Source organism: Lacerta agilis, chromosome 14 (genome assembly GCF_009819535.1).
Source record: "Lacerta agilis isolate rLacAgi1 chromosome 14, rLacAgi1.pri, whole genome shotgun sequence".
Classification (NCBI taxonomy): domain Eukaryota; kingdom Metazoa; phylum Chordata; class Lepidosauria; order Squamata; family Lacertidae; genus Lacerta; species Lacerta agilis.
The window spans coordinates 3,775,723-3,788,942 of NC_046325.1; the positions used below are offsets into that span (position 1 = coordinate 3,775,723).

At 51.5% G+C, this 13,220-nt stretch overlaps 1 protein-coding gene across 1 annotated transcript; it reads right to left on the minus strand.

Annotated features, from left to right (window-relative positions):
* Positions 1 to 515: 515 nt before the first annotated feature.
* LOC117059455 (sex hormone-binding globulin-like) lies at positions 516 to 7,818 on the minus strand. Its single transcript, XM_033171200.1, has 5 exons — positions 7,634 to 7,818; positions 4,876 to 5,044; positions 3,287 to 3,420; positions 2,423 to 2,642; positions 516 to 734 (listed from the first exon to the last, which is right to left on the minus strand). The coding sequence occupies exons 1-5, from the start codon at positions 7,790 to 7,792 to the stop codon at positions 556 to 558; spliced, it is 861 nt and encodes a 286-aa protein (XP_033027091.1). The 5' UTR covers positions 7,793 to 7,818; the 3' UTR covers positions 516 to 555.
* Between the last annotated feature and the right edge of the window lie 5,402 nt (positions 7,819 to 13,220).

Here is a 13,220-nt window from a genome sequence, read left to right on the forward strand (position 1 = left end):
GGAGGTCTTTAAGCGGAGGCTTGACAGCCATCTGTCAGGAATGCTTTGATGGTGTTTCCTGCTTGGCAGGGGGTTGGACTGGATGGCCCTTGGGGTCTCTTCCAACTCTAGGATTCTATGATTCTATGACAGACGGCCTTACAACCCTCACGGAGGAGAGAGCTGTCCAAGGCTCCTTGCCGCAATGGCTATGCGCAGACACCACAGGCCCTAGCAAGGCTTCAGAATACCGGTAGCTGGACACCACAGAAGGGGACAGTGACTCTCGCACTCGGATCCTGCTCGTGGGCGTGGCCGCCGTGAGAACAGGAAGCTGGTCTGGACATGTCGCACCGGCATCCTGTCTCTCCTGTCCTCGGCACCCGTGGCAAACTACATTTCCCAGGATCCCTTGGGGGAAGAAGCCGTGCCCATTGAGAGCGGCCTGGTTGTGCGTTAAATGTGCAAAGGGGGCCTTAGTGAGCGGGGGACGGGGGGCAGGAGGCGGTCGGGTGCGCTTTTGCTTGGGAGTAGGAGGGCGACTCCGCGGGAAAAGATGCGCCGGCGACGTGCTCCCTACTCCTCTTGGTCCGCCTTGGCCTGGCCTACGTCGGCTCCGGGGCAGCTGTGGGGCCAGATAGAGTTGCTCCTAGATTGCACCTCATCAAAGTCCAGCTCGTGGCCTTGAACCCGGATCCCACGCAGGCAGCCCCGGAAGAAATTCCTCTCCTGGGCCAGCGGGAATTTTTCCTGTCCTGCAACGGAATAGAAATGGAACAGAGTGGGTGGATGGGTATCACAAGGAAGATTATTTATATACACCGATGGGCTATGCCATTCACCCCCCACAAATACCACTTTTTTTTTGCACCAAATGCCCTATTAATCAGCTGGCTGCCACCGCAGGAGGGCACCCAGTCAAAAAACGGGTACAGTGTTCCCTTGGTTCTCAAACTTGATCCGTTCCGGAAGTCCGTTCCAAAACCAAAGCGTGTTCCAAAACCGAGGTGCGCTGCTTTCCAATGGAAAGTGACGCAAAACGGGTTAATCCGTGCCAGACTTTAAAAAACAACCCCTAAAATCAGCCATTTAAACACGAATTTTAACTCTCTAACGAGACCACCGATGGGCCATTCCTTGAAAAATGAGCCTGATAAGAATGCTAGATGAGCGCTGGACTTTGGTGAGGAAGATTCCAAACGTGCAAGTCTAACCATTTTTTTTAAAAGCTTAAGACAAAAGAAGTTTATTTTATGGACCTTCTTTTCAAAAGTCCACCCACGTAGTCTTCACAGAAGTGTTCAAGTTAAAAGTTTTCTGATGATTGTCCCACCCGTGACAGCATTTTTTCCTTAATTTTGTATCGTTAAATTTCTTAAACTTAATTCCTGATTGCATAGTTGTAACCAATAAACATTGATTTAAACAGATATGCTGAGTTTATCATTGATTCACCTCCCAACTCACAGTTTTTCCATAAATCAAACTTATCTCAAGCTCCATGTCCTTTTTTTGTCCCACCCGTGACAACACTTTTAACATTTAATAAAATTGTCAAAAATATCCATAAAAATAATAAAAAATGAGTAAAATGTTCAGCATCTTATTAAGAACATAGTTTAAATTTTGGTTGTTAATTTTTATGTATATTTACATTGTTACACATGTGTGAATACCAAAAAACATGGTCAAAGTGTCCCACCCGTGACAATGGAATGGCCCCGATCCATGAAATGAAAGCAGTAAACAATGTGCTGCAGTCACACAACCAATCCATCAGTGGATGAACCGGGTTCCACACGGTCACAAGAACAGAGCCGTGAGAACAAAAACGCAAAATAAATAGCAAAAACAGGCAGACCTCAGCGTAACACTCAAAACGGAAGTGCGGCACTCGAAACGGAGCAAGTTCGGCTTCCGGAAACAGTTCGCAAACCGGAACACTTACTTCTGGGGTTGCAGCTGTTTGGGTTCCAAGTTGTTTGAGTACCAAGGCGTGTGAGAATTATAGTACCACTGTAATATTATTTTTAAAAAATTAGAGCGGGATATAAAAACATGCTGGAAAACAACGCGCGGGTTTGGACTAAAACGAAAACGGTAAAGCAGGGAGCCCGGGGGAGCCTTTTGCAAACCGAGGGCCACGTTCCCGCCTGGGCTGCCATCCAATGGCCACATGGCAGCAGTGGGCGGGGCCACAGGCAAATGTGGGCGGAGCAAGGGATGTAAATTGCACCTTTGTAGACAGCTTTCTCTAGCCTCCATTCCGGCAAGGAAGGGGCATTTCTGGCCAGGTAAAAACCCCTCCAGGGGGATGGTAAGGGGTGCAGCCTGGGGGAAGGTTCAGAGGGCCAGGTGGAGAGGTCTGGGGGGCCACATCCTGGAGCCGAGATTCCCCGCCCTTTGCGTTAGGGACACACACACTTCTTAGGAGGACACGTACCAGGCAGCCCCCCGATGAGGAAGCCCCCCTTTTTCCCCAGCCAGATGTGCTTCAGGCTTTCGAAATCCAGTTTCGGGGTGGGCTTCGAGGTCTCCGCGTCGCCCAGGCGCAGCGTGGCGTGGGACGGGGTGATGCTCAGGTGGAGGGGGGCATCTAGGCAGCCCCCCGGGGGGAAGGGCACCTGAAGGACCGTCTTGTTCCCCAGGTGAGCCGTCAGATCCTGGAGCACAAAACGTTGGCGGGGGAGAGAGAAATGGCAGGAGGTTAGGAACCTGCCCATCCGAGAAAGATCTCTGGAACTCATGAACACATGACGGGCAGGAAATAGATGGCTGGTGGCGAAATCCCAGGGCCCAGCTGATGTCCCCCCCTCCCCAAGGTGGGTGTTGGCCGGTACCATGACCAAAGAATTTCCCTCCAACCCACATAGGCTCTCCCGTGCATCTTTGGCGAGATGCTTGGTGGAGTCACACCGGAGCGATTGGTCCACAGCCCAACCTGGGGTCTTCCATCCCTTTTGGACTACAACTCCCATCAGTCCGAGCCAGCACACCTGTGTTGCAAGGGCTGATGGGAGAATGGCCACGTTGGCCAGAGTGGTTTAATCACCCATCCCTCTGCCCAGGGAACTCTGGGAAACGTAGCTCTGCAAGCGGAGATAGGGGAGGCCTCCTAACAAATCCCAGCACCCTCAAGAAACTACAGCTCCCAGAATTCTCTGGAGAAGGAAGCCATGACAGTTCCCCCTGCATCAAAGCTCTTGGTTCACATGCGGCCAATGCCTTTTGCATTTCGTACACCCATGTTTCCATTATTTCCATTATCCCTGCCTCTTCTGCCCCCCCCCCTCCTCAGGGGTCTCACCGTGCGATGCAGGCTTAAGCGCAGGGGGAAAGCGGAGGTGGCCAGCAAGGGCGCTGACTGCGGGGCGGCCCCGATCCACATCTCCACAGTCAGGGACCAACTCCGATTGGCAGAGATGACTCCGGTAGGGAGGTCTGGAGGGTGAGGGTTGCGGGGGAACAGAGAAAGAGAGTCTCAGGTTACTTCATAATTGAGAGAAGAGAGAACGACTGGATCAACACAGCATTTTGGGGGAAGAAAAAACATGGAGAAATAATTATTGCACGCAGGACGAAGGGGTGTAGATCTTCACTGGTGGATTAATCAATTACGGAATAGGTTAATACGAGTGGAAGTCACAAACATCGCAGCTGTTGAACAAGGGAATAGGATAATAAGACTGGAATAAATAAGACTTTGGAAGCAGAAAAAAGAGAGAAAAGAACTGCTGAACCTTTAATCCCGCCAGTGGGAGGTCACCCAAATTATACAACGGTTCGAATCCCTGCGACGGGGTGAGCTCCCGTTGCTCGGTCCCTGCTCCTGCCCGCCTAGCAGTTCGAAAGCATGTCAGTGCAAGTAGATAAATAGGTACCACTCTGGTGGGAAGGTGAACGGCGTTTCCGTGCACTGCTCTGGTTTGCCAGAAGCGGCTTAGTCCTGCTGGCCACATGACCCAGAAGCTGTCTGCAGACAAACGCTGGCTCCCTCGGCCAGTAAAGCAAGATGAACGCCGCAACTCCAGAGTCGTCCGTGACTGGGCCTAATGGTCAGGGGTCCCTTTACCTTTACGCTTTAAATGGATAGTGTGGCTCTATCCCAAGAGTGAGGAGAGATGGGGGCCATGCCATCTCGCGGGTAAAGTGTTCCCATGTTGTTTGAGGATTTGTACAGCGGTACCTCCGAAGTCGAACGGAATCCGTTCCGGAAGTCCGTTCGACATCCAAAACGTTCGCAAACCGGAACACTAGCTTCAGGGTTTGTGGCGTTCGGGAGCCAGAACGTTCGACTCGCAAGGCGTTCGCGAACCAAGGTACAGCTGTATGCTGACAGGAACACCCTGAAGTCGGTGTTAAACGCTGACAAGGCCTCTCTCCGGGCAGCAATCGGGCCGCAGCATCCCGTAATCACACCAGCTTCCAGATCGAGCGCGAGGGAAGCCCCACAGTGAGGGCATCGCAGCAGCCTGGTCTTAAGGCAAGGGTCAGCAAGGTTTACCTCGCCTGGCCCAGTTCATTCCAGCAGAGATCCTTCCGTGGGCCAGATCACGCATGCCCACGATTTCCGACGTCTGTGCAGACACGATTTCCGGTGCCGCAGAAGTGAGTCCCCGTGCTGTGCTGTTCTGCTTTAGCACAGCGCATGGGGACTCACCGAGCAGGTGGCTCGGTTCGGGGACGCCTCGTAGGCTGGTTAAACGACCCCCGTGGGCCGCTTGTGGCCCGCGGGCCTTAGGTTGCCGACCCCTGTCTTAAGGCAACCTGTGTCAGGATTGCTCACCGTCGCAAGGAAGTCCTGTGGCTTTTGCTGTTCAGCTCAAGGGAACAGAGATCTAGGGCTGGAACTGGGGGTGCGAGAGACTCGGGGGGGGGGTCCTGCCCGGCTGATACCTGAGAGAGAGAAGGTGGCCAGTCCGTTCCCTGGGAAGAAACTCCCCCTGCGGACGGTGGGGAAGCAGACCTTGGTGTCTTTGTCCTCCAGGGACGTCCCTTCCAGCCACTCGGTGCTCTTGTTCAGCCAATTCCATCGCCTCATGCAGCCGTCCATGGCCGGGTTCAGCTGGGGGGGGGGCAAAGGGAGCAAAAGAGAGTGAAGGGCAGGGAGAGAAAAACAGATTCTGCGCTTAGGCAGGAAGAACCGGGTGTGGAGATATAGGGTGGGGGGCACCCAGCTTGACAGCAGCGTGTGTGGAAAGGGACCCAGGGGTCCGAGAGAATCACAGTGGTGTGGTGCTGCGGCATAAAGGGCTAATGCAATTCTAGGCTGAATCAACAAATGCCTAGTGTCCAGGACAGGTTATGGGTAGGCGAACTAAGTCCCGGGGACTACAATTCCCATCATCCCTGTCCACTGGTCCTGTTAGTTAAGGATGATGGGAGTTGTAGTCCCAAAACAGCTGGAGGGCCAAGGTTGAGGAAGCCTTTTCTAACCCATGGGAAGGCAAACTAAGGCCCGGGGGCCGGATCCAGGCCAATTGCCTTCTCAATCCGGCCAGCAGACGGTCCGGGAATCAGCGTGTTTTTCCATGAGTAGAATGTGTCCTTTTATTTAAAATGCATCTCTGGGTTATTTGTGGGGCATAGGAATTCGTTCATTATTATTATTTTCAAAATATAGTCCGGCCCCCCACAAGGTCTGAGGGACAGTGGGCCGGCCCCCTGCTGAAAAAGTTTGCTGACCCCTGGTCCAGGTCAAGGGAAGTCATAATATTGCATTACTCTGCCTTGGTCAGACCCCCACCTGGAGTCCTGTGTCCAGTTTGGGGTGCAACAATTTAAGAAGGATTTTGACAAGCTGGAAGGTGCGTAGAGGAGGGTGACCAAGATGACCAGGGGCCTGGAAACGAAGCCTGATGAGGAACGGTTGAAGGAGCTGGGTGTGGTTTTGATTGGAGGAGACCAAGAGGGGATATGAGATCCATCTTCAAATGTCTGAAGGTGTATCCACATGGAAGATGGAGCAAGCTTGCTTTCTCCTGCTCCGGAGGGTAGGACCCGAATCAGTGGCTTCAAGTTTCAAGAAAGGAGATTCTGACTAAACACCAGGGATAATTTTCTGGTAGTAAGGGCCGTTCGACAGTGGAACGGACTCCAAAGAAGAAGGAGGAGGAGGAGGAGGAGTTTGGATTGGTATCCCGCTTTATCACTACCCGAAGGCGTCTCAAAGCGGCTCACATTCTCCTTTCCCTTCCTCCCCCACAACAAACACCCCGTGAGGTGAGTGGGGCTGAGAGACTTCAGAGAAGTGTGACTAGCCCAAGGTCACCCAGCAGCTGCATGTGGAGGAGCGGGGAAGCGAACCCGGTTCACCAGATTACAAGTCCACCGCTCTTAACCACTACACCACGCCGGCTCTCAAGGTTTTTAAGCAGAGGTTGGATGGCCACCTGTCAGGGATGCTTTAGTTGAGATTCCTGCATCGCGGGGGGTTGGACTGGATGACCTTTGGGCGCATTGCTAGCAGCAATTCATTTCAAAATAACCCACCCACCCCTCCTCTGAGTGCGGGTTTTCTAGACTACTTTGCGCTCCTAGTTTCACATAATCTATCCCCCCCCCCCATTTATTTGTGGGACTGTTGTGATAGGCAACAGTCTCTCGCACCGTTGGTGGAGGAAATTGCGTTTTGCTTTTCACCGTAGAGATTAAGGGAATGTTATGGCCGTCCAGATTTCTTCTGCCTCGGGGCGCAGCTAATTCTTCTTCTGCGGAGGCAGCTGCCGCGACAGAAAGTCAAATCTGGCTTCTGCTGCTCCGATGGTACGTGAGCAGATTTATTATGACGCTTTAGTACAATTATAATGTTTAACCTTACAACTGCTGCTAAGATTGTAAAAGCTTAAAATAAAAATAAAAAATGGGGGGGAGCGTATTTCCTGCTATATCTGAATGGATTGAGAAAATTTGGCCCATAGTAACTTTGATTAAGCTGGTTTACTACAAAATAACACGTATAAACCAGCCTCGCAGGGTTACGAATCACAAAATCCCAGGGGTCATTTAGCCCAACTCTCTGCAATGCGGGAATCTTTTACCCAACGTGGATCTCGAACCCACAACTCCGAAATGTTCCACTGACTGAGCTATGGAAAAAGGGGTACTTTTTGGACTTCTTTTGGAACAGCAAGTTCAAAGATAATGTGTCCAACCTTGTGTTGAAACCGTATCTTTGCTTTATTTTGTTTAATTAAAAAAATAAATATTAAACGGATAGGAATGGTGTTCCTGCGCTCTGTCCCGGGATCTGTTTGGACGAAGAACAGTGTAGGATTCTCAGAAACCCTCCATCCATCCATCCAACATTGACTCTGCCCATGCCTGGTGTTCTTTCTAGCCTCCACCACCAGAGGGAGCCAGGGACACCATCTGGGGGGGGAGGCCGGGGGGCAGCCCCCCAATATTTTCAAGAAGCACACACACACCCCAATTCCACAGCGATGCTTGGCCCTGCCCAGAGGACCAATCTCCAGATATTGCAGCCCCAGCAAACCATTCAGCTCTGTGCTGCCGGAGACGGGGATCCTGCTGCAGAAACCGCTCCCTCTGGCGCCACCTACTGTTGGCTCCTCCAGCCACACCTGTGCCAAGGAGCTCCGGCCACCACCTGCAGCCCCTTCTAGCGTACAAGGAGGGGGGCAGGCTCTCTTACTGGGACAAGGAGCTCCTCCGTGGGGATCAGCAAGCCCCCGACGCCAATGCGCAGGGCGAAGACAGGGGCCTCCACGATGGCTTCGGAGACGTGGTTGAGGGTCAGCTGGTCATCGCCGTCCACTGCCAGCAGGACGGTGTGCCCCTCGTTCTTCGCCATGATCTGTCGAGCGGAGCAGGGAGGCGTTAGGAACAGAAAAGGCTCGAAATGCCCCCTTTCCTTGTCTCTCTCCCCTGGCAGGAACAAGAGCGGTTGATATTGTATAGGTGCGTTGTCGCTCTGTAAGCTGGGGAAGAGTGCTGGGGTTTTCTTTTTTCCTCCTCCCTCCCCACTCCTTTCCCTCTTGTGCCGTGTCTTCCACACGGGAGGCTTAAATATCCCAAACAGGTCGCTGAGCTGTCGCAAACGGGTTGTTGTTGTTTTTTAATCGTAGCAGGTTCCCCCCAGAAAAGGAAGATCTGAACTAAAGCACGGATGGGGAGAGAGATATGGACTGGAATGTCAGTTATGACATGCAGAGACTACGCATGAATTCACGCGTGTGCGCAAAAGGCAAAGATCCCACTTCAAAAAGAGACCAAAAAGAATCGTGAAAGCAGCTTGAGACTGTAAGACTAAGAGCAGGGAGCGCTTTGCCACTGACATTTGTAGACATCTCTGTGAGCCCCCTTTCCCCCTGAAGAGCGGAACAAAAGTCCTCCGATTTTAATATGAACCGTGCCCTTCAATGCGCTTTAGTGTTGCTCAATTAACTCAGAGGCTTTTTGATCAGAAGCAAATAGCCAAGGGGCTGTGTTTATTGGGGTGTTTGCAAAGGGGCCAAGCTGCCTTATTCAGAGCCAGGTCACTGTCTACACACTGACTGGCAGCAGATTTCCGGGGTTTCGGCCAAGACCTCTCCCAGCCCTACCTGCAGTTGTCAGGAACTGAACCTGGGACCCAGATGCTCTCGCACGGAGCTCCAGCCCTCTGCCTTCCTTTAGATCAAAATGGGTGGCACCCCCTGGAGGGCGGTGGGCTTACCTAGGGGGGGGGCGCTAAGAAGCAAGGGGGCGGCAAGTGGCACCCAGGCTTTGAAACGCTGGCACCCCTGGATCCATTTTGTTGAATTAGTTAAACTCAACAGTTTTAAAGTGGGTTATGAACAAATGGGACGCGGGTGGTGCTGTGGTCTAAACCACGGAGCCTCTTAGGCTTGCTGATCAGAAGGTCGGTGGTTCGAATCCCCGCAATAACGGGGTGAGCTCCCGTTGCTCGGTCCCTGCTCCTGCCCACCTAGCAGTTTGAAAGCGCAAAGTGCAAGTAGATAAATAGGTACCGCTGCGGTGGGAAGGTAAACGGCGTTTCCGTGCGCTGCTCTGGTTCGCCAGAAGCGGCTTAGTCATGCTGGCCACATGACCCGGAAGCTGTACGCCAGATCCCTCGGCCTGAAAGCGAAATGAGCGCCACAACCCCAGAGTCGTCCGCAACTGGACCTAACAGTCAGGGGTCCCTTTACCTTCACCTGAACAAATGTGGGGTTGGTTTATGAAACCAAGGGGTCAGGGGCTCGTAATGGTTTGGGGACTGCCCAAAATGGTCCAAGGCCTGGAAACGATGCCTTATGAGGAACGGCTTAGGGAGCTGGGTATGTTTAGCCTGGAGAAGAGAAGATTAAGGGGTGATATGATAGCCATGTTCAAATGTAGAAAAGGATGTCATATAGAGGAGGGAGAAAGGTTGTTTTCTGCTGCTCCAGAGAAGCGGACACGGGGCAATGGATTCAAACTACAAGAAAGAAGATTCCACCTAAACATTAGGAAGAACTTCCTGACAGTGAGAGCTGTTGGACAGTGGAATTTGCTGCCAAGGAGTGTGGTGGAGTCTCCTTCTTTGGAGGTCTTTAAGCGGAGGCTTGACAACCGCCTGTCAGGAATGCTTTGATGGTGTTTCCTGCTTGGCAGGGGGTTGGACTGGATGGCCCTTGGGGTCTCTTCCAACTCTAGGATTCTATGATTCTATGAAATCTAGTCAGACTCCCAAGAGACTGAGATCTATTCACAGTATAAAAAGACTGGCTGAGATCTACCCATTGCCGTTGCCAGGAGTTGTTGAAGGATTGACCAAAGTTGTTGAGTTTTTAGGGGAGGGTTGGCCAAAGTAGTTGAGGATTTTGGGGGGGGGGTAGCAGGGTTTGGGTCCTTAGCTGAGAGAGCTTCTGTTCTTCTCCTTCCCTCCATCCTCCGGGAGCGTGGGACTGTCAAAACAAAGCCGTGAAAAGCAGCGCAACTTCCCCCCTTCCCCCCCCCTGACGGCTTGGGGTAGGTGGGAGTCGCGGGTGGGCTGCGCGCCGAATGTCACCCCCCTTCGGAGATGACACCCAGGGCCGCCCGCATCCACCACACCCACCTTGCTCCGCCCCTGCTCTCGCCTCCCTTTCAACGCAGGTTTCTAGTCCTCATGGGCTTTGAGTTTTGCCGGCGAATGTCTGCTGACCTCTCCAAAGCCGGAAAGCCCGGTTTGGGGGGGGGGGGATCTCTGGCGGAAACAGGGCAGGGAATCTGGGCCCTAGAAAGCTCCCGGCCTCTCCCCACAAGTCGTAGAGTTGGAAGGGACAGCGAGGGTCATATAAGCTCGACGGTTTCGCCTCTCGGCCTGGCGGATGTGGTCCAAAACATAGACAGGCTCAGTTTTTTTTGGGGGGGGCAGCATCGAAAGCAGGGTTTGCGGCACTGAACTAACACAAAACCTCGGCACCTGCTTGGAGTCGATCCGGTAAGTTTGGAATTTTTTTGGCATTAAACGTGTGACCCTGATTTGTCAATTACGCAGTTTGGGGGCGGCGGCACGAAATGCGGGGTTCGCTGAATTTGGGTATTGGTTTGGGGGATCCAGAATTTCGGGGTCACACATTCATGGAGCTACCTAGAGGGGTAGCAGTGCCCTGTTGTGTGTGTGAGAGACATTAGAGGCACCCTACTCTTTTTAAGGCACCCTCCGTTCTCCTGTTGTTGGAAGATTCCAAGAAAGTCCTTCACGCGGGATGTAGTTGAACGGTGGAACTCCCTGCCACAGGAGGCTGCATGGGTGGACACCGACTCGGATGGATTTAAAAGGGGATTGGACAAATTAATGGAGGAGAGGGCTATCGAAGGCTGCAAGCCAGGATGTCCCTACGCTCTGCCTCAACGGTCAGAGGCGGCAATGCTCCTGAAAGCCAGTTGCTGCAAACCACAGGAGGGGAGAGGGATCTTGGGTTCGAATCCTGTTTGTGGGTTTCCCAAAATAGTCACTGTGAGTAGCAGGATGCTGAACTCGATGGCCTGCTGGCCTGATTCAACAGGCTCTTCTGATTTAAGGACCTGTATTAGAAACAATTGGGTGCTGCTGTTGTTTTTTTAAAAGGCACCAAAGAGCCCAGTTAATTGGGAACACTCTTGCAACGGATCTGTTATTCCTATTACGTACACAGTTAAATGCTGCAGTCCCAGCAAAGATGCAGAGTTTGAATCAAAAGGGACTTCGGCTGCAATCGCACATCTGGGTCCCGACCACAACAACTTTGCGGGGTTGTCCACAGTGACAGAGCAGGTCCACGCAGCATATTCTCAGGTTTTCAAAGGGACTCCCATTCTGTCACCAAGAATTGTGACTGGGGGGGGGGGGTTTAAAGCCCCACTCCAGGGTTTACTTCTGAGCAAACAGGCAATATGATTGCGCTGCCTAGCGCAGGCATCCCCAAATTCGGCCCTCCAGCTGTTCTGGGACTACAATTCCCATCATCCCTGGCCACTGGATGATGGGAGTTGTAGTCCCAAAACAGCTGGAGGGCCGAGTTGCAATCCTACGCATCCCATTGAGAACAGCAGGGCTTACTCCTGAGTAAATAGGAGTGGGGTGAATGATCTCCGGCGGCCCTCTGCGTCCTTTTTATACAGTCACTCTCTTGGGTAGGCTAAGTTCAGTCAAAACCAGGAGAAATTTTCACTTGCCAGGGGCTAGTTCCCACACCCAGAAGGGACTGGGGAGAGATTCAATTCAGTTTGCATTTAAAGGAGAACCTGTTGTTGTTCAGTCGTTCAGTCGTGTCCGACTCTTGGTGACCCCATGGACCGGAGCACGCCAGGCACGCCTATCCTCCAATGCCTCCCGCAGTTTGGCCAAACTCATGCCAGTCGCTTCGAGAACACTGTCCAACCACCTCGTCCTCTGTCGTCCCCTTCTCCTTGTGCCCTCCATCTTTCCCAACACCAGGGTCTTTTCTAGGGAGTCTTCTCTTCTCATGAGGTGGCCAAAGTACTGGAGCCTCAACTTCAGGATCTGTCCTTCTAGTGAGCACTCAGGGCTGATTTCTTTGAGAATGGATAGGTTTGATCTTCTTGCAGTCCATGGGACTTTCAAGAGTCTCCTCCAGCACTATAATTCAAAGGAGAACCTAGCTACTGCAAAAATGCTATGCAAACAAAAACACAACCATCCTTTGAAATTTGTATTTCTCTTTTTGAGTTTGCAATGCCGTTCTCTCCAGCCAAGAAATGTGTACAGGAGAAACAATGCGTACATACTGTACTAAGCTAAATTGTGCATATAAATGCATATACATAAACGTGTGTGTGTGTGTATATATATGTGTGTGTGTGTGTGTGTGTGTGTGTGTGTGTGTGTGTGTGTGTATATATATATATATATATATATATATATATATATATTATCTCACCAAATTGCACTAAATTAGGGGAATTCGCTTTGCAAAAATGTCTATATCAAGCAAAACAGCATTAAAAAAACGTGTACATGAAATTAAATTTGCACCGAGATGCTGATGAATTTCCACAAGGATTTCTTTTCTTTTAAAAAATGGCAGACCGCCGTAAACATGGGTAGCACCGAGTTTAGGACTGGGGGGGTGGGGGGAAACCATGAAAGGAAAGGAAGCTGAGACTGCCAGATTCAATCGCCGCCCTGTCCCTACACACAACACACACGCAAAACCTCGCACAACTGCCCACAATCACAACCGAAATCTGGTCAGGCCGTTCCCAGCCACTCAGCAATCGCACAACAACGCATCGGACCGAGTCCTCGTCTGCACTGCGCATTTAATGCAGAAACATGGCACTTTAAACAGTGCCCCCCCCCAAGGATCCTGGGAGCTGTAGTTTGTTAAGGGTGCTGAGAGTCCTTCGGAGACACCTCTGGGGTGCCAGGAAACAGGGAATTACGTTCACATGTGGTGGGGGCGTAAATATGTACAATTTTTTTGGCGAAGGGTGTTTAAGGAGATAACGGAAATCACTGGTTTAAAAATGACAGAAAGTACAGAGGCAGCATTATTATCAATTTACGATAATAGCATTATTATTAATTTACGATGGGGAGGTTCACAGGCTAGGAAGGATGTGCTCACAAATTTATTGACAGCTGCACAAATTATTATAGCTAGGAAGCGGAAGGGCCAAGGGGAATATAAAACGAAAGAATGGTATGAAGAGGTGTGGGGTACAGCTATTTATGATAACTTAACATGCGCCGTTAAGGTAAGACGGGGAATACACAGGAGAAATGATTTCGAGGAGATACGGAAGATGTTTGTAGAATTTGTAGCGTC